The 22,291-nt window shown below is 38.9% G+C and overlaps 1 protein-coding gene across 8 annotated transcripts in view; it reads left to right on the plus strand.

The window, feature by feature from the left end:
• Nucleotides 1–22,291, plus strand: part of ATG10 (autophagy related 10) — a 445,276-nt gene that overhangs the window by 162,483 nt on the left and 260,502 nt on the right. For 2 of the 8 annotated variants that reach the window (XM_045497134.1, XM_045497135.1), the window contains exons 4-5: nucleotides 11,064–11,130; nucleotides 15,740–15,845. Coding sequence is in view for 4 of the 8 variants with exons in the window: in XM_045497131.1 (XP_045353087.1) it covers nucleotides 18,165–18,254 (90 nt within the window). In the remaining 4 variants the exon portion in view is untranslated. Of the gene's footprint in view, nucleotides 1–11,063; nucleotides 11,131–15,739; nucleotides 15,846–18,043; nucleotides 18,255–20,499; nucleotides 20,579–22,291 lie in introns of those variants that run through there. The other 6 variants (XM_045497133.1, XM_045497132.1, XM_045497129.1 and 3 more) reach the window with 4 other exon arrangements.

Genomic DNA, 22,291 nt, shown 5'->3' on the forward strand with positions numbered 1-22,291 from the left:
CTCATTCTCCCCATTTCCACATCTAAAAGGCATGTAAGGAGCTTGGCTCCAATATAGGGAGGATTGCTGAAGGAGATGGCACTCTAGGCAGGTCACCTTCTTTCCCAAGGAGCAAAAGAAGCATCCCAGTGCAGGTTGTGGGACCCACAGGAGTTTGCAGACATGGTGATTGTACAGAGAAGATTGGATGTAAAAGTAGGAGAGCACAGGCTCTTGAATATATTGGAAACACCACCCCCCCACCCCCCCACTACCACCCCAGGGGCTCTCAGAAGGACTTCAGGCAGAGGGAGGTATTGGCAAGGTGTTGAGGTCCCACAGTTATAAAAGGCACGTAGATGATGCCTGGAACATTTGGTTTACATTTCCAAAAAATTTCAGGAGCTAAACTAATGCTTAATACTCAAAACAACCACCTCTCTCTACTTGCATTCATATCCTGAATTCCTCTTCCCTTCTCTTTTTCTAATCACATAGACATTAAATAATTCATCACATAATTCATACTATGCCAGGTATTAAAAGGGGGATCAGATTATAATTTTTTTTAAAAACCCTAACAGTCATGACAACTTTTATTAGAGGCTAGTAGTTGTTGAGGAAACACTAAAAAGAAGGCTATTATTTTGAATAAAAGAAGCCTTTTAGAAGGATTGGTTATATATGGCTTGGTAAGTATATAATTAAAGATCCAGGGAATTGTATAATTTTATTAAAGTCTAACTATAGATCAAACGACTTAAACTTTTAGAATGTCAAACATTGATTATCACAAATGAGGGAGTTCATTGAACATCATATAATGCCTTTATAAAATGTGGAGCAAGAGATTTCAGGAATGTATACCTGAACAAATAGGCTGGCAACTATTGAATTCTAAAAGGAGTTCAATTTTAGCACTAATGATATATTGAGCTGCTTGAATAACAAAGTTCCATAATACACATCAGAAGAGCTATTAACTTACATCAATAAAACACACACGCACGCACACACACACACACACACAGTCACATTTATATTTTTTGTGGTGGAACTGAATATGGCAAAACCCAAATTGAAGGTACATTTTTTCTAGTGAGGAATTGCCTTTGCTTCTGCTGGATGCCTTGGGGCATTACTGAGCCAGAAGCATTTGGAACAAACTTTCCTAGACCACACAAATTAATGTGCATACCAAACCCAGTATGGGCAGGTTTGTGCTTATGAATTCACCAGGTAAATCCCCCCACCTCACTGCATGATGAGGACTGTGCAAGACAGTTTTCCTTTAATGGTTCTTCTTCCCAACAGAGATTTTTTTTTCTCTCATCCTCTCACTGTAGCCTTTCCAAGATCTTGGCTAATGTTTGTAAAGGCCTCAATCCTGACTCTCCACCCCGTAGTTCGAGGTATCCTCTCCTGTCTCCTACATTACTATTCACTGTGAAGGTTTAGGTTCCTTTTCTTGACAGATCTCTCAGATTAGCCAATGGTGATTTCCTTATCATTCTGGTTTCAGCTTTCTTTTCACTTTTGGTTACTTTGGATTTCCCTATTTTGTACAGTTGCTTCCTGGCCTTTTGGCTAAGATCAAGTGTGAATTTCTCTATGTCGTACAAAGAGTCTCAAGGTGAACACCAACAGTACTTGGCAAAGGCTTTCAACAGGTATATAGGTCCCCAATCTCTTACTATCTGGTGAAGAGCCAAGGTTAGTCTGGGGTGTAGAAGGATACACTGTGGGACTAGACCTCCCTTTATTTATTTATTTATTTATTCTATTTTTTTTTTTTTTTTTTTTTTTTTTTTTAGTAAACTCTTTGTCCATTGTGGGGCTTTAACTCACAACTCTGAGGTCAAGAGTCACATGCTTTACCAATCGATCCATTGAGGCACTCCTAACCCTCCCTTTATGATAGTTGAGTGTGAGACTAGACTTTCATGGGGTGGGAATGCAGGTATTGTCTTATTTTTTAGCTGGGTATAGACTCCTTGGTGGCAAGGTATTTCATCTCAGGCTTTTAACACTATTATCATATGGACTTCTATATAATATTCTTATTTTGTCCTGTCAGTCTACATTTTATCCCATTGTAGGTAATCTGTTTTTTCTCTGTGGTAACTCTGAATAGTTGCTCTTTGTCTTTGATGTTCTGAGATTTAACTATGATTCATCTCGTTATATTTCTTTTTCTTTCTTTTTTTTAAAATTTTTTTTAATGTTTATTTATTTTTTTTTTTTTTGAGACAGAGAGAGACAGAACATGAACGAGGGAGGGTCAGAGAGAGAGGGAGACACAGAATCTGAAGCAGGCTCCAGGCTCTGAGCTGTCAGCACAGAGCCCGATGCGGGGCTCGAACTCACGGACTGAGAGATCATGAACTGAGCCGAAGTCGGCCGCTCAACCAACTGAGCCACCCAGGCGCCCCCTTTCTTTTTTTTTTTTTTTTTATTCTTTCTTGGTGTCTGTGATCCCTGGATCTTAGATTCTTATTCCTCTATTCTTAAAACTCATATTCATAAATTATGGAAAACTCACATTCACCTTCTCTTTATGTACTTCCTCTTTCCCACTCTTAATTTTTTTTTTTTTTTAGTTTATTTATTTATTTTAAGGGAGATGGAGGAGGAGAGAGAGGGAGAGAGAGACAATCCCGGGCAGATTCCACACTGTCAGCAGACAGCCTGACACAGGGTCAAACCCACGAATGGTGAGATCATGACCTGAACCGAAACCAATAGTTGGATGCTTAACAGAACTGAGCCACCCAGGTGACCCTTAATATCTTGGAATATCTTTCGTCTTGGAATTCCTGTGTTTGGTCCTTCTCATTTATTTCTTTATATCTGATAACTAGAGTGGCCAGGCACCCAGTTTGCTCACAACTGAGTGGTTTCTGAGGATGTAGAATTTTCAGTACTGAAACCAGGAAAGTCCCGGGGCACAACAGGATGGTTTGTCACCCTACTCGTAACTTCTCATACTTTCTGTCTCTATAGTAGCTGCATTCTCTGTAATTGTTTCATATCTTTCTTCTGGTTTACTAATTCTCTCTTTAGCCATCATTGTTAAAAATCGTAGTGAGTATTTCTCACTTCTTAAAATACTATTTTTCAAATCAACCTCTTCTTTTCTATAATTTCTCATTCCTGAAAATATGATTTGGATTTTTAATATCTTTAGTATGATCATATTTTTACAGATTCTTGGCCTTATTTTGTCTTTACTGAATCAGAAACTCTGGGGATGGAGCCCAGTAATCTCTGTTTTAATAATCTGGGTAATTCTGATGCACCCTAACTGAGAACCATTGGTATCAACTATGTAGGATTCAATTTACTGCAAACACCAATGTTTTTTACGGAGTGGGGTGTTGTTTTCCATGCGACCATAGTAAGTTTTCATGCGTCGTAAAGCATTAACCCTCAAGCTTAAATTTATTGCCTCTCCAGCTAGGACAGGAATATTAGATTCCCTTTCAACTTCAACTTCCTATTATGCTGCAGTATGTAGTATTACTTGCTTTTAAAGATCTGGATTGTTTTTTGTTTGTTTTTTTAAAGAACCCCTGTCATTTAATTTAATGGCAAAGGAAAGAGTTTGGAAGTTAACCCTTCTTTTTTTTAAAAAAAGATGAACACCATTACTCTTAATCTCTTTTGCATTTTTATTTAGTGAGCAGTAGTTTAATCTTTGGATCTTTTACAGCAGATCAAAGATATAACCCTGGATTTATGACTTTGCTGTCATAAGTACTGACTAAAAGTAAGCTATATTCAAGTTGCATCTAAAGTTTAATAATAGTATCTTAACTAATTGTCAAGAGTGTTTCTTCAGGAATTATCTCTCTATGTAAAATGTTTTGATGTTGTTCTTTCCTTTGGCAAACATATATTTATCTCCCTGGGCCAGGCACTGTGCTGGAAGCCCAAAATGCAGCTATGCCCAGGACCGGCATGGTCCCTGTCACCACAGCACTTAAAGGTTGGTGGAGAGACAGACAAGAGCACAGGTGGTTACAATACAGCATGATAAGTATTATGATAGGTGAAATAAAGGGCACTATTGGAAGTGCTCTCAATAAAAATGCACCATAACTGCTGTCTGAGTGATTTATTGCTCCTGATTATAAAATACGCTCACAAGATAGAAGCTAACTCCTACTCATTCTTCAGGAGATAGCTCAAGTTGTCATGTCCTCACATCCTCCAGGGAGTCTTCCCTGCCACCCTTACCACCCTGTTCCCCACATTTGAGATTAGGGTCATTCCTACATTCTTCCATCAAATTCTGCATATATTTCTATTATAGTACTTTTCACATTACATTCCAAAGGTCTTTTCAAATGTCTGTCACTCTGCTCTACTCTAAGCTTTTGGAGGACAGGGGGTCTCTTGTTTGTTTTTGCAATTCTAACACAATGCTAGTACCAGTATCCTTTGATACTCTTTTTATTGTATGATTTTGGGTTTGCCTTTCCACTATGGATCAACACCTTGAAAAAATGCACTTTTTATTTTTATATTTTTATTTAAAAAATTAATGTTTATTTTTGAGAGAGAGAAACAGAGTGCGAGTGGGAGAAGGGCAGAGAGAGAGGGGGACACAGAATCCAAAGCAGGCTCCAGGCTCTGAGCTGTCAGCCCAGAGCCTGACGCGGGGCTGGAACCCACAAACCTGGAGATCATGACCTGAGCTGAAGTCAGACGCTTAACCGATTTGGCCACCCAGGAGCTCCAAAAAACGCGTTAAAAAAATTTTTTTTTAACATTTATTTATTTTTGAAACAGAGAGAGACAGCATGAATGGGGGAGGGTCAGAGAGAGGGGGAGACATAGAATCTGAAACAGGCTCCAGGCTCTGAGCTGTCAGCACAGAGCCCGATGCGGGGCTCGAACTCACGGACCGTGAGATCCTGACCTGAGCCAACGTCGGACACTCAACCGACTGAGCCACCCAGGTGCCCCCAAAATGCATTTTTTAAAATTAATCGTTTTACTACTAGGAACATTAACTCATTATAATCCCCTCCCCCTCAGTAGTGATGCTTCTATAGAAAATGTACTTTAATATTACCTCAAAATCAGGCTCAGTAGTTGTCTCTATGGAGAACAAATTAATTTCTGAGGGTCAGGGGAGGCAATAATCAGATATTGTCTGGTAGATCATCCCTACTTCCCTTGAAAAATATGGCATACTGACAATTTGTAGCAGTGATGCCCACAGCATCTTTTTGGGGAAGTACAGGGACAAAAGTATATGTTGAATGGTCAAAGTTGTGGATTGAAGTGAGTATTTACAATTCCTTTGGGCATGGAGCATCTAGACTCTCTTCCGATTTGAGGGAAATTCCCCTCTGTGGGTCTTGGTGAGCATTAGGGCCCTGACTCGCTCTCTAAAAGCCCAATTAGTGAGATCTCCCTTCTTCCCAACCCCAGCAGAGAGGGCATGATCATGAAACCTGGGTTTGGCCAAGCAGATTTGGGAATTTGAATCTCAAGTGAATCATTTAAGTGGGTAAGGATGGTTCAAGTATGTTCCCAGTGGCCAATGGTTCTGGCATGGTATCTAGTAGTGTCTACCTATGGTGGGGTTAGCAGAAGTATCCTAACCAAAGTTGCATGTGACCTTGTGGTTCTTACTACCTGATTGCCCTTGTTAGTTCCTGCTTGTTTTTTCCCCCCAGCCTGGTTCTTCAGTCCTCCTGTTGATTCTATGAGCTGTTTGATATTCTGCCCATAAGTTCCTGCTAAAATTAGCCAGTCAGTTTCTATTGCTTGTGATCAAGAGCTTCTTTTTACGCTTTGTTAAGAGTGTTTTGTGCTTACTGAATCAGTAGTTGAATGACCAGGTGACTCTCATGTTTTACAGCTTGCCCAAGCATGTTTTCTGTTTGACCATATCCTGATTTTATTTAACATATGGCAGAAGAACAGTTATTTTATTAAATATTAAGGAACATTTTCTGGAATGTATGCGTTCTATGAGACAAGTGATACCAGTGAAAGATTTGTAGTGTGGCAGAAAGGTAGGGGGCCTCTGGCGCGATCACGTGGAGGTTGGGAAAGCAAACACAGGATTGAAATCCCTAAACCCATCCTAAGCCAAATCCCTCCTCCTAAGGGAAGGTCAGCTTGTGTTTCAGTCTGGTATTTGTTCACTGAGCCTTATCCACAGTGAAACCTGAGATGGCAAGCCTCCCAAAGGCTTTACTCAGCCCTAAAAGCTTATGCTCAAGCCTCAGGTTGTGAGGGTGTGCTGAGAAGGCTAAAGAGTGCTGTTGGCTTCAGGATTTGAGGCTTGAACATTTTTGTACTCTAGGAATACGGGTGTATTGTGAAAAGTTTTTGTTGCTTTATGTTCGTTCTTCTTCCTTTTTATTCTCTCCCCTTTTCCACAGCACAAGTCATCTGTTTTTAAATGTTCTGATGATTTTTTTTTTGTTTTTAATTTTATATCTTATCCTTTTACTACATTTATTTAAAGGAAAGTTTTGTCTCTGATAGCTTGACATTGTTAGTTTACTTTTTATCTTCAAGACACTACTGTGTTTTTTTTTTTTTTAAGTTTATTTATTTATTTTGAGAGAGAGAGAGAAAGCACGAGCCAAGCAGGGGAGGGGCAAAGACAGAGGGAGAGAGAAGACCCAACTAGGCTTCATGCTGCCAGTGAGGAGCCTGATATAGGGCCAAGCTCACAAACTGTGAGATCATGACCTGAGCTGAAATCAAGAGTCAGACGCTTAACCGACTGATCCACCCTCATGCCCCATTATTGGTTTTATTTTAATCAAAAACTATTCATATATTGATTATATTTGTAGATTTGGTGATATAAGAAAATTTATTCAAAGTGGATCTAAAATGGTTGAGTATTTCTGAAATTTGCTGATAGTAATTGAAGTATTATTATTGGGTAAAGCTTGCCAATGTCAAAGGAATAATGATTTTACATGTAGTATACATATAAGCCACATATTATCTACCTATAATTCATATGTAGTTCTTTTCACAGCTCTTATCATTTGGTACTCAGAATAGCAATCTATCAGCATGCTTTTAGATGTTGCTAAAAGCATCTAAGAAATGTTCCATCTTGCATGCATAAAACATTTAAATTTAGCTTTCATGTGATTCTTAGGTATTATGTTTTCGAATAAGATTATACAGTTCTGTGGTTGTTTTGCTATTAAAACATTCTTAACTGATTTCCATATCAATTGATTCTATGCCTTGCTGTAATGTAAATAACCTCTAAAGATACAGCAAACTAGTGTTTGCTCTTTAGTAAACAGCTCTATCAGTAACTTTTTCAAAGATGTGGGCAGGCTTATCAATATTATCGATGTCAGTGCCTGACAGATTGTGAGCATATCTTTTTTCTCAGGAATCCTTTGGTTGATTTAGCTTTTAACATTCCTCCACCAGATCTACAGAACCTCATAACATGGTCAGGCTGAGAAGTTTTTCTGCTTATTTGACTGAGATCTTACTAATTAAAAACTCTAAACTCCTTTAAGGCAGGGGCACTGCTTGTCTTGTTCTTGTATTTCTATAGCACCTAGCACAGTGCCTGGCATACACTAGATTCTCTATAAGTTTGTGAAAAGAATAGATAAATGTTAATAGGCTTAACAGTTTCTATTTTCCACAGAGAGAGAGCCAGTATGAATGTAGACCTACAGGGATGATGAATTTTATATGTCATCTTGACTGATCTAAGAGATGCCCAGATAACTGATAAAAATTATTTGTGGGTGGTTCTGTAAGGGTATTTCCAGAAAAGATTAGCATTTGAATCCATAGACTGCGTAAAAAAGGTCACCCTCATCTATGTGGGTGGGCTTCATACAATCGAGGGCCTGAATAGAACAAAACAGTCAAAGAAGGGTGATGTGCCCTCTCTGCTTGAGCTGGGGCATTCATCTTTATCTTGGTCATCAGCCCTCAGTTCTTGGGCCTTTGGACTCAGACAGGTACTAACATCATTGGTTCTCCTGGTTCTCAGGCTTTGGGTTTGAACTTCAACTACTTCCTGAGCCTCTCGCTGACAGGAGGTAGATCATTGAACATCTCAGCCTTCATAATCCTGTAAGTCAATCCTTCATAATGATTCTCCTTCTGCATATCTATATGTATCCTATGGGTTCTGCTTCTCTAGAGAACCCTGACTAATACATTCACCCATTTGAAACACGTATCTCTTTGAGCCCTAGACTTCTCTTTAGCCTGGCTCCTTTACCCATAGCCTGCAAGTAATGGTAGTATTATCCTAGCTCCAAAGTGCCAAATCCAGATCATTTTACTTTCCTATAAAGCAAAATTTTTCTTGAGTTGGTTCTATACCCACCCATCTGTACCCTTTCTTATGCTCCTCATCACCATATTTTTCTTAATGGTCCACATTTATTTAGATTTTTGGTACCAGGCTCACTATCTTTCTCTCCAACACAACTCCTGCAGAAATTTCCAGGCCTTCATGAATGACCCATTGACTACTATGGTCTATTCAATGCTTATGGCTTCACTTCCATTCTACTTCAGCAGTCTACCTTTGATTGACCTCAGGGGCCTTGTCCTTACCTGGGACTCACTGATACATACACCTGAAACCTTGCACATCCATCTCTTCTTCTCCACACATGCCCTCCTATTCTGCTGGTCATCTTCTGTCTCCACAAGCCTACTCTCTTAATGACACCATGATAATCTTTTGTCCCTTGATTTCTTTCCTTATTCCAACTCTATTGATGTCCCCTTATCATCAATTCCTTATCATCCTGATCGGACCCTCACTTCTGCTACTCTTGTAGCAGCAGCCTTAATTGATTCTACCCTAATAGATCTCTTCAGCACCCTGCAAGCCTGCAATTCATTCACTCTTCACTCGGCTACTTTTTATACTTCTTCACACAAGCAGGATGAATGGTACTGAAGGAACACAAAAAACAAAAAACAATCACACAAAGTGTAGAAAGTAGTACCTCCACAAATGTAGAATCCAGTCTCAGCTAGACCCTCAAATCATATATATTCTTTCTCACCTTCTCTTATTTATTTTAAAGACAATTACAACATTTTACTTGTGTTTTTAAGCCCCTCTCCTCACTTTCAGAAATGGCTCTGCTAATTTCCCATTTCACAGAGAATGCAGAAGCTATCAGAAATGAACTTTCCTCAAGTCCTACTCCACTTCACTTCTTCTCTCCTAAATAAAAAAGATGTATGTTTTTACTCCTACCATTACATTGTCTCCTTTGTCCTCCTTCCAGATAATACAGATTAGTACTTGGGATTCAACTTCTTTTTTCTTTAGGCACTGTGGTACCTCAATTGTCTCCTCTTTCCTTTTGGTTCTTTCTTGGCCTACAGACTGGATCAAGTCACACACACTTAAAAGTGAAATACTAAGGTACCCTCCCTTGCCTCTGATTCTCTGCTACCGGCCACTCTATCTTTTTTCTTTTCTTAATAGAAAAGCTGGAGTCCTTACTTCCTTGATTCCCTTATTTCTTTTTTTAAAGACCCATCCACTTTGTAATCCATCGGAAAGAGACCACTACCATAACATGAAAGCTGCTTTTGCTAAGTTATCAGTGTCTTCTTAATTTCCAAATCCAGTAGTCACTTTTCAGTATTTATATTCCTTAATTTCTTTGCTTTTTATTTGATACTGTTAAGCACTCCTTGGAAACTCTCTTCTTGGTGTTTTATTATCTATTCTTTCTTGTCTTCCTCCTAATTCTCTTAGAATCCTCATGGACTCTCCTACCTATTTCTAAAATATTCATGTTCTCTAGGATTCCACCCTCAGAACTTTCTTTTCACGGTATCTAGTCTCCCTTGAATAGTGTGTCTTCTGTGACCATAGCTGTAACTATCAGTGACACCCAAATACCGCTTTGGAGGTGATTTTTTCTAAAGGGGTTAGGATCTAAAATCAGTGTGAAAGGCAGAAATAGAGTTAAAATTACATTAAAAAAGTCTCTAGAACACTGTATACATGATTTTGAGTGTGTATACTATCAGTCAAGAAATCGTACACAGCCAGTTTTCCTCTGTTATTGGAACAGAAGGTTGTTTCTTGAGTTGAACACCAGATGAAGTTGTTGGCTTGCATTTAGGGTCCGTGTTATAAGAAAAGTGTGGGGGTTTTTTTTGTTTTTTGTTTTTTGTTTTTTGTTTTTTTTGCCAAACACATATAGCAGAGTTAATATAAGTTAAGTAGATATAGGAGATAACTCCATTATATATATTTTCAGCCCGACCTCTCTATCAAATATCCCCTTTTGGATATACCACCAATCCAGATTGTTTTAGTTAGATTTCCGAGAGCTGAAGATATATGACATACTCATATGCTGCTTAGCAAAGGCACCTATTAGAAGGATATAGTGATGTGGCAGGGCTATAGCTCACATGCAGAGTGTTTTCATCCTCTGGGTTGATGTTCTTATTCCAGGCAGATGTCTTCTAGCATTATACAGCCTCGCTAGAGCCCTAGGCAGCTGCCAATTGGTGGAATCTCCAAGCCAAGTATCACACAAGCCAGTAACCTCCAGCTAAACGGCTTTATTGAAACTAGTGGAATTCATAAGCATCTAGGAAGGCATTGCAATTCTTTACTGGCCTTTTAAAGTGCTGTAATTCACCCGGTGGCTGTTACATCACCCTACAGACCATCCTCATGAGGCTATCATGACCAATCAGCCAAGTGAAATTTCCTCATTGACCATAATGAACATTTGACTATTATAAGTAGGGTGTGTGCTGTGTGTATTAAGAACCAATATCAGAGACAAATCTGTATGGAAGTAAGCTTTACCTCCTCTTTATCACACATACCAAACAGTATAAATAATTAAAAGCATCATAATACAAAGCAGTCAAACATTACATCAAAGATGTGGCAACACTACTCAACTGTGGCCTATTTCATTCGACATTTAACATTTGTCCTCTTTCTTTTTGTCATTATTCATGTTTTGTAATATGCCTCTTGACATGTCTTGAGTACATATAGAATAAGGATGCCTTTTTATATCCTTCTACTATCTCTGCCTATGTATTTATTCCATCAGCTCCTTAACTTGAGGAAGACTGAACAATGAAGGGACATTCTCTGTGGCCAACTCTGGGTTGCAGAAGGTAAGAAATTATACATTTGGAATGTCCCGTTATCGTCTTTTGCTGGTCACCACCTTTTGGCTTTTTGTCCCTTTAAATTTGACCTTTTTGCCTCTAGTGTTATTTCCTTTACAGAACAACAGGATATAATTTATATCAATAACATTCTTTTCTTTGTGTCATATATATATTCAGTAAAGTTAATATCATTTGCTCCCATCTAAAAATCACAGACATCAATTTTAATTTTTTTATTGGAGGTAGCATTCTTTATTTTTATTATGAAAAGTAACACATTGATGATACATTATTTTTTCTAAATCTGAAATACCAAAAATGTATGATGAAGAAAAATCATTCATAATTCCCTTACCTAGGGATGGCCATTGTTAATTTTTGGTTGTAACCTTTTATCATTTTTCTATAGGACTATAAATGAAGTTATACTTTAACATATTGTTTTGTACCTGGCCTTCTTTCTATGTTAGAAAACATGATTATATTAATTATTGTATTATTCTATTACTCTTATGTATCAATCTCGTAAGTTTGAAAATGTATATCTTTTTGTTCTTCACACCCCTGCAAAGGTGGGATTATTGCTGATTCCATTTTGTAGATACATAGATCCTAAGGTTCAGAGAGGATAAGTGACTGCTCGAAATCTACATACCAAGTGAGTGCAGAAATAAAGCTTGCTCTCTGACTTCTTGATGCCACATTGGTACCCTTTCCACAGTGTGCCTGTCATCTCTCTAATAAGATAATGCAGATGAAGGGGCCGAGGAAACACACATTACTGTTATTTATTTTAAGAGGCAGTCTAAAGAGAATTATTGCCTTGGGAGCAACTTCTGATTTGGTCTGAATCTAGGGCAGCTTCGTGAATTAAAACTGCACAAAGGCTTCCAGGGCTGCAGGCTGAACTTGTCTTAATGCAAAACATCATTATAACACACCAATATATCAATATGCAATTGAATACTACAATCAGAATAAATTCCTGATCTGTAAACATAGCCATAGAACATTAAAAGAAACAGGTCATTATTGAACCAGGACATTCAAGTCCTTGTGAGCAAAAAGGCAGACCCTATGTATGTACATTGATCTTGTCTCATTACCCTCCTGGTATGTTCTTTGCTGGGTGATGTGTGGAAAGTCTAGCAAGGGAGAGTATCTTGCTGTGTAGTTCAAAGGAATCTAACCTATGGCCTAGAAAGTAGAGGGAATTTGAACCAAAAATTCTGAAGAATTTGAGATTTTGTAGTTGCTTCTTTATTTTCTACCCATTGCTTTACAAATCAATGTATTCTGGATACAGGGTGCTGCAAATACTGTGTTTGAATCTTTTTTCCCCACGTAGTCTAAAGGTGTGGCACATTCATGGTTTTCTACTTATCTACTTTCTCATTTCTTTCTTCTTCTTCTTTGTAAGTTTATTTATTTATTTTGAGAGAGAGAGAGAGTGAGTACCGGAGAGTCCTAAGGAGAGGGAAAGAGAGAATCCCAAGCAGGTTCTGCACTGTCAGCATGGAGCTCCAAGGCAGGACTCAATCCTATCTCAAACCTTGAGATCATGATCTGAGCCAAAATCAAGAGCAGGATGCTTAACTGACTGAGCCACCCAGGCGCCCCTCATTTATTTCTTCTTGGGCCTCATATTATCTTGGTCAAGGTTTTGGTTTGCTTGGGCAGCTGCCATGTTATGGACTCTGGACTGCTTTTCCCTTCAAAGTTACTGAGCATTTCAGTGAGACTTGGGACTGAAAGTGTACAGTAAGAATTTATTCCTATGGGGTTCGTAGGTACAAATTGCTAGGCCTCTATTAAAATATAACATTTAGAGAAAGATAAAATCATGCCTTTCATGCAGATATAAAAACGAATATATGTTAAAGAATTCATTTTACTCATATGATATCAGGGAACCAGGCAAAATGGGATAGAACTGATTTTTCCATGAGTAACATGGGGGAATCAATTAAAATCACTATCAGACAGGACAGAAGTTATGTATCTATCTATATCTATATAACCTACAATTTACAAAGAACAGCAAAATTGCTTACAGACAATGAACAAGGCTAGAATCTGATAACCCGGAAGGATATGCTAGAGATATGCAGAGTTTTTTCTGACCCCCTCCCCAAATAAAAGAACAAAGGGCATTGTCAATTTCAGTGGGAAAAAACCAGCAACCTGAGTAATATCAGATCACCGCCAGAGTGATTCTTTTAGAACTCTGAATTCCTCTGACAAATTTGAAACAAATGTATAGTTCCGAAATGTCCTCAAGTGTTTTGAAAGATAGAAATGTCCAAATAAGAATATTATAAAACAAAGACAGACAAATAACAAAATGCACTACAGTATTCCAACCTTTGTTCAGACAGTTCAAATTGGCTTATTTCCTGAAATGTGTTATATATACCTTTCATAATACAAACTAGACCCTCAAAGATAAGATCCTCAAAATACAAGCACAGCTATCCAATCCTACTGCTATCCATTGTTAGCTGTAGTACCTTGTTGCTGTGATTCTGTGTTAACTTTATGCTTTGCTATCGTCAAGACTTTTACAACTAATTTTCAGTAACCTTCAGAAATTTTCTAAGAAAGTTTTCTTAGGAAACACAGATATAATTACAGATTGTCATTAAAAAAATGACAATTTTCCATTGCTATTTCCATACAAATGATTGAATCCACGAGTGTCATGCCACAGTCCCCAACTTTAGGTACTCTGAGTACATATGCCTACTACTAAAAATCAAATGAAACATACAGTAACTTAAGTTCAGCAACAAAAGTTTCTCTAAATTAGAATATGAAATAAGGCAAGCCCTAAGCTAAGGAATGTCATCAATACAGAATTATAGTCAAAGAACACAATTTGTATTTCTATACTGAGCCCAAAATATATGTCTAACAGGTATTTACCCAAGAGAAATGAAAATATATGTCCACAAAAATACTTGTACATGATTATTTATAGCAGCTTTATTTATAATAGCCAGAAGCTGAAAACAACCTAAATGTCCTTCCTAGATGACTAGATATACAAACTGTGGTATAGTCATGCAGTGGAATACTGATTAGTAATAAAAAAGAACTGATTACTGATAAATGCATCAATGAATCTCAGATAGATGCCAAGTAAGAGAAGCCAGACACATAGGTACTGTATGTACTGTATGATACCATTTGCTAGAATTGGCGAAACTAGAGTGACTAATCTAGAGGAAATGAGTGGTTACTAAGGCTTTGAGAGTCAAGGAAGTGATTAACTGCAAAGGAGTAGTAGTTCACTCTTTGGGATGATGAAAGTGTTCTATATTTTGATTGTAGTAATGGTTACATAGATGTATCTGTTTGCCAAAATGTACTAACCTGTAGAGTTAAAATGGGAGCATTTTATTTTATATAAATTACATTCCAAAAGGTTGATAATAAAAATAAAACACAGACCCCCCCCAAATGTGTATGTGCTGTGGGTATACAAAAGGTAACAAATAAGAAGTGGCATGATGGGCAGTTTGAATCACCCTGCTGTAATTATTATCAATTCTCTGAAACCCCATTCTTTAATATTGACTATTGTGGTTTTTTTTTCAGTTCATTAAAAAAAATTAATAGACTCTATTTCTTAGAAAATATTGTTTACAGAAAACTGAGCAGATAATAGAGAATTCTTATGTATGCCACTCACAGTTTCCCCTTTTATTAACATCTTGCATTAGTGTGGTACATATGTTATAACTGATGAACCAATATTGATAGATTGTTGTTAACTAAAGTCCATAGTTTATATTAGAATTCTTTGTGTTGTATAGATTTATAGGTTTTGACAAAAGCATAATGTCATATATCCACCATTAGTGTCAAAATGATAATTTTGTTGTCCTAAAAATGCTGTATGCTCCACATATTCATCCCTTCTCTTTTTGCCCTCTTCCCCCAAACTCTGGCAAACACTGATCTTTTTACTGTCTCTGTAGTTTTGCCAACTACAGTTTTTTTTCTCTCACTCTTTTGGGTAAGTGCTATGTACACACAGGTTTATGTTTCTTATCTCTGCCATCCAATCAGATTACCTCTCCTAACTCTTTCTTTTATATAATTTATCTTTTCCTGAGGACCTCCTGGAGGGTGGTGGAAGAGATCTGCCTACTACACGCGGTGGCAGAGAGAGCTATTCTCCCCAGTATCCATTCTGCCCTTCTTTCTTCTAATAATAAAACAATCTCACTCTGTCAAGCTTTGACTGAGCCCTTGGCTACCTAGCGAGAGACTGCATTTTCTACCTTCCTTGTATCTTGGTGTGGCCTGTGGGATATGAGCCGAAAGACTGTGTACAAGTGATATGATTGTACTTTTTTAAAAGATTGAGAAAATAAGACATTTCCCATGCAATTTTATACTTGTGTCTCATTCTTGGGCCATACTACCTTAAGGATATTGTGAATTAATATTACAAGATAATTCCCGTAATGTGAAAGGCACAATTATACTGCATTATAATTTTTGGTAATAAAAATATTCATTGGTTAAAGGAAAACGCTAAATGCAAAGCTTCGATAAACTTATTTTGAATTTTTTTTTTTTTTTTTTTTTTTTTACTTTACAGTGTCTCAATAAAACAAAACAAATAAAAAGCCAGAAGGCTTAACTTCTATGAGGCCCTGTGGGAAACATGGGTTTAAAATGTAGTGGACAACCAGAAGCCTGTGAAGGTAAGTAAAGGAAGGTCAAGGGAGCTGGAGGAGATTCAGGGGATTGTAGTTTTATGGAAGCTAAGGGAAACAAGACTTTCTAGATGTGATCAACATGTCCAAATGAAGTGGAGAAATCCAACGAAATAAAATGAAAGGGATTTGATCATTAGTCTCAGTTTTCATGTCTATAAAATGGGTATCTTCATGTAGTTATCATACAGTTAACTATGTTTCTGGTTTATGGAGGGTTCTCAATGAATTTTAGTTTCCTTCTCTTTGTGATTAATTCATTGTTTTATTCAGCAAATACTTATTACTAGTGAGGAACTCTGTTAGAGGCTGGCTATGTAATGGCACACTCCACCCTGAAGCACTCTGTAGTGTTGTAGGGTAAACACAAACAGGCCAGTACTATTCCTTGCCAAGAGTGATAAGATGAAAGGAAGTATATCAAAGTTAGCTGATTTACTTTGCTTTTGTGTTTTTGTTTTTGGCAGATGAACTATGAAACTTAAAAACATGTCAAATGCAGGGGCACATGGGTGGCTCAGTTGGTTATGTGTCCATCTTGTGATTTTGGCTCAGGTTGTGATCTCACGGGCAGGGGATCGAGCACCAAGTGGGACTCCCATCTGAGCGTGGAACTTGATTACGATTCTCTCTTTCCTTCTCCAACTCTGCCTTTCCCCGCTCTTGTGCATCCACTCTCTCTCTCAAAATAAATAAATAAACACTTAAAAGTAGTCTAAAAAATCTCAAATGCATAATTTTTTAACATGGTATTGTTGATGCATGAAAGTGTTTCTAGATTATTGAATACAGTGCCAAGCAATGCATTCTTATTTTTGTATGTGAAAGTTTTATATTTTTCAAATAACTGCTTAAAGCTGAAGGAGACACCCATCCACTAAAGTTCTCTCAGAACTCACTGCCCTATACTTAAAAAAAAAAAAAAAAAAAAAAGCCAGTGAATACTTTAATTGGCAGCTATCTTATTCATTTATATCCACAGTTGCTCAAGTATGTTAGGAAATTCATTTATGAGCAGTATCTTTTTTTTTTTTTTTTGGCAGTATCTTTTTTTACATTGAGTTTTATTTTACATATAGTAAAATCTATCCCATTTATGCGTTTTGGCAAACAAAACAACAGGTGTAATCACCAACACAATTAAGGTATAGAACAGTTCCATTACCCCCCAAAATTTCCTCAAGCTCCTTTTTAGTCAACTCCTTTTCCTGATCGATATTGATGGGTGTTCTGTCCCTTTTTAAGAACTTTTTATTTTGAAATGATTATAGAGTAACAAGAAACTGCAAAAATAGTACAGAATCTCATGTACCTATCACCTAGCTTTCTCCAATGGTGATATCTTACATAACTGTGGTACAAGATCATAACCATTCCCTGTACGTTTGAAGGCAGGTTTTCCTTTCACTTCTTTGCCTGTATTTACTCTCTTCTTTTCACACGAATTTAATTCTGTTGTGTTAAAAGGAGCAGATGCTAGTTTTCCCTCCGATGTCTTCTGTTGCATTTTCAGTATTTCAGTTCGATCACCCCTGTTACTCCTACATCTTTCTGTGGTCTTTTCTTTATCCCACCGTCCCCAACCCCCAATTTAATTCTGCTGCTAGATTTTTTTTTTTCACCTGAGATATGTATCACAGATGGTACTATTGTCAATTTTCGAATTGCTAACTTCTACTTTGGTCTTCCGTTTTAAAGGAGGTAGTCCTGCCTGTGCTTAATTGTGGCGCTTACAGTAGTTTTACAGTGTGTGTATGTTAGGGTGTTAGCGGGTTTGATTCCCCAACCTCCGTGAAGGTTCTTGCTCGACCCTTTCTCCATTAGTTACCCTTTTATTTTCCAGATATTTGACTATTTGTTGGAAGAAGGGGTGGAACGACCCTTAAAACATGTGGCACCCGTCTCTCAGGTTTGGGTTTGCCTGCCGCGCCTCCCCAAGTGGGCAGCCTCTGTGGACGCGGAGCGCAAAGCAGCCGTTCGGTTCCCCCGGCCGGTGAGATGAGGGGCGGGGCCTCGGCTCCAGCGGCAGTGGGCAACCGGGAGGTCACGCCCCCTGGCCCGGGCCCTGCGCGCGCGGCTGGCGACGTCAGGCACGGGCGCGAGCTTAGCCCCGTGGTGCGCGGGAGGTGCTGGTGCGCATGCTCTGACTCGGTCGCCTCGGTAGCGGTGGCCGAGGGAGGGTTGGGCCTTTCTTTTGGTGTTCTTCTGTGCGCGTGGGCTCTGCTCGTCTGTTACGGTCTCTGTAGCCCTCGGGAGCCCATTATTCTCTTCCTTGAGGCCGCCGGTTGGGCGGCAGCGGGCAGAGCGATGGGCACCTCACCCCGGCTCCCCTCCCCCATGCCCGTTGCCCCGCCCGCCCTGGGCTGGGCGACGGGGTCAGGGGCCGAGCGGAGCTGGGTGAGTATTCCCACAGCATTTGGCTGGCCGCCTCTTCCCGGCTCTGCTTACCGTAGGGTCCTCATCATACTCTGGGATGGGGTGGAAGGGCGGGTGCGGGTGGACGGCTAACAGCCCAGCCCTGAACAAAAGACTGGGAAGCGGGGCGCTTGCTGGTGAAATGCAGGCCGCGTCCCAGCGGTGGTGGGACGAGCTTCTGTTTGGGCGTGGGGAGTCGCAGTGGGAAGGAGGGGGCGCACCCAGTGTGACCTCTCTTTGGCCACTACAGAGCCCTCACGGACAACGTGGGTGGTTACTACCATGTGTTTAAGCCTGCGTGGGGATAGCAAGTCTTTGTCCGTGTGACCTTGAAACAAAGGGTCTTAAATTACCAGTGATTTCAATGTCCAAGTTCCACTTAACTTGAAGGGGTTTCATATTCATTAAGGATCAGGAGGAGTAAGTTAATATTTAATAGCCAACAATTTTTCTTTTCCCAAATTATCTGCTTATAATATCAAATCATGAACGGGGTAGTTAACTGGTTTATAGATACACGTTTATGATGGCAAAAATTATAAACATCTAGCAAAAGCAAAAGGATAGCTCAGAATGAAACCTTGTCTAAGAAGCCCACCTGAGGATGAATTAATTACCTAGCGGACTATACCGTTGTTTGACCCTTATTGATTAGGGCCCAGGCTCAGCAGTTACTTTTTTTTTTTTTTTTTGTCTAATGGAGATGCAAATTATTTTTGACTGGTAGAAAAAGTACTCCTGAAGGTTGTGATTTTATTGCCCTATTTCCAAGATTTTTATAATTTTTCCCATTCAGCTTACTCCTTCATCAGGAGTTCAGTAAATCTTTGCCACAGGCTCACTTTGTGTGAATCATGTTTATAACTTTAAAAAGTTAAAATTTAATAGTGGCCTCACTCTTTTTTAAATTTAAAATTTATTTTTTAATGTTTTTATTTTTGTGAGAGACAGTGTGAGTGAGGGAGAGGCAGAGAGGGAGAGCAAGAGCGAGGGAGACACAGAATCTGAAGCAGGGTCCAGACTCTGAGCGGTCAGCACCCAGCCTGTGATGGGGCCCTAATGTGAACCTTGAGATGACCTGAGCCAAAGGTGGAGGCTTAACCAACTGAGCCACCCAGGCGCCTCAACAGTGGCCTCACTCTTTAGTGACGAAAGCTTAAGTTTATACTTTCAGAATTGAAAAACACAGTCCCTCAACAACATTATTGAACCCCAAGTAGAATCCTTACTTCTTGCTTCTGAAGAGTTGAATATGGATGAAAGGAAACATTTACAAAATGAAAATTTGATCTAAAAAGAAATGTTGAATATTGAGAAATGCAAATTAAGGGATTGCAATTACAAGAATTAAACATTGTTATTGATATTTTAATTGAGGAAGTTAGTGGAAACAGTTTCTGGTTCTACCCTGGTTTCATTTGGATATAGGTAGACTTATAGGATTGTTTCTCCTTACATTCTTCTCCCTTTGCCAGTTCCTTTCCCCGTTTATTTAGGATTAAATGAGACACTGCTACATGATGAGGCAATCAAGATGGCCATAACGTTTTATGACAAATTCTAAATTGATAGCAGGTCTTAATGCTTATACATTTCTGAGAAAGATAAGCAACTCTTTAAGGAAAAATATGTCTGCTTTATATAAGTAGATTGTTCGAGTCTGAGTTTGATTTGATTCTTAATATCTTTGAAGCCTAGAGATGTTTGGGACCCTAGAGGCAGTGTTTGAATCATAAACACAGTCAGGAACTATAACAACAACAAAGTGCCATAGAGATTATTTAGTGATTATGTGTTGAAAACAAATGTCTTCAGGGGCCAAGCAGACTGGGTATAAAAGGATTGGAAAGTAGGGGAATGGAGAATAAATCCTACCTAAAAGCATCCAGAATAGGGAAAGGTTGCTGAAAACTGTAAAACCAGAGGTACCTCTAAAGAGCTTGGTACTTCAGTCCTTGAAGTGCTGATCTTATAGGCTTGCAGAACCCAGGAACATACTAATACAAGTTTATCTTTGAGATTAGGGTTGTCTCATATCACTGTCATGTAATAGCCTTCAGAGAAAACTTTTAAAATAATCTCTATGCTAGCTCAAGAACCTACAGTGGTTTCTTATTGCTCACTGTTTTAAATGGAATTTCTTCATAGAATTTTGGAGTTATCTGTAAACTGCTTTCCTTCCCTTCCTCCCTCCCCCCCACTCCCCTACTGCCTGACCTTCCTATAGACTAAGTTCTCAGCTTCATGGTGGTCAAAGGAAAGAAAGAAGCATACCACTTCTCAGGAAAAACACAGCTTTCTTAGAGGTAAATATTTATTGACAGAAATGCAGGTTGTGATCTCAGATTTCAAAAATAGGCTAAGAAACACTATGGTTAGTTTTCTAGACTTCGTTAAAATTTTTTTTTCAAGTTTATTTATGTATTTTGAGAGGTAGGGGAGGGGAAGAGGCGAAAGGAGAGAGAGAGAGAGAGAGAGAGAGAGAGAGAATCCCAAGCAGACTCTGCACTGTCAGTGAAGAGCCCACTGCAGGGCTCAAACTCACCAGCTATGAGATCATGACCTGAGCTGAAGTTTGATGCTTAACTGACTGAACCACCCAGGCACCTCAAGGCTTTGTTTACTTTTAACCCACTTCCTAGTGTTTCTTAATGGGGGCTCATCTGGCATTTTTATGGAGCTGCCTCATACCTTGTAGATGCTCTTTGTATCTGTTCCCTGAGCATTAAATTGCAATAGCAAACTACACACCCTCCTATTTGTGACAACTATGTTCTCACTCATTTCCAAACAACTTCTTTGAGAATGGTCCCTCCCAATGTTGGGAACCATTGGACCATATCAGCCTATGCTTTACCCAATCTATGCACATGTACTGGCACTTCATTTTTAAAACTTAGCAAACTTTTCAGGCCCTTTGTTGAAGAGCTCTTCCATTTCTTTGACATGACTTTGTCTCTACTTGGTAAGCCCTCATTCATGTATCAAAATTCAATTCTTCAAGAACTGGATTCAAGTCTTCTAGACTCCTTCTTTTAGAGTCTTTGGTTTTCCCAGGAAACATTTGACATTCCTTTCTATGAGGACACACACAGCAAAGTGCTGGGATATTGCAGGTGCCAGGTGAATGAGTGAAAGCTTGTGGAAGTAAGAAGGTATGCTAATCTAGTTTTTTGTTTTAAGTTTATTTTGGGAGAGAGAGAGCCCATGCAAGTGGGGGAGAGGAAGAGAGAGAGGGAGTAAGAATCTCAAGCAGGCTCTGCAGGGTTAACACAGAGCCTCACATGGGGTCAAACTCATGAACCTCCCGTGAGATCATGACCCAAGACAAAATTGATAGATGCTTAACCAACTGAGCCACATAGTGCCCCTCTAGTTTTTTTTTTTTTTTTTTTTTAATATTTATTTTGAGAGAAAGAACGTTTGAATGAGCATGTGTGAGCGGGGGTGGGGCAGACAGAGAGAGGTAGAGAGAGAATCCCAAGCAAGCTCCACACTGTCTAGTAGCCCATGCAGGGCTCCATCTCACTAAGTGTGAGATCATGATCTGAGCCGAAATCAAGAGTTGGTCATTTAATTGACTGAGCCACCCAGCTACCCCATTTAGTTTTTAATGAAGACTTTGTGAAGAAAAAGGGAATTTTTCTTTCATTAAAAAATGTTGAACACTAATTCTTTTCTTTTTAAGAGAGAGAGAATCCCAAATAGACTCAATGCTCACTGTGGAGCCCCACATGGAGCTCCATCCCGTGACACTGGGATCATGACCTGAATGGAAAGAAATCAAGAGTCAGATGCTCAACCAATTGAGCCACACAGGTGCCCCACCAATTATTTTTTTAATGGCACTTGGTAGTATATTTTAAAAATATATGGCTTTATCATCTATTTTCAGAATAGCAGAGTCTGTAGTTTCTGATACAGACTTTTTCTGTATCTTCTTATTTGTGGAATAACTTTGGTCAAACTCATACCATTAGTTCCTGGTTCTGGCCTAATTAGCATACATGCAGACAAGT

This window comes from Leopardus geoffroyi, chromosome A1 (assembly GCF_018350155.1).
Source record: "Leopardus geoffroyi isolate Oge1 chromosome A1, O.geoffroyi_Oge1_pat1.0, whole genome shotgun sequence".
Classification (NCBI taxonomy): Eukaryota; Metazoa; Chordata; class Mammalia; order Carnivora; family Felidae; genus Leopardus; species Leopardus geoffroyi.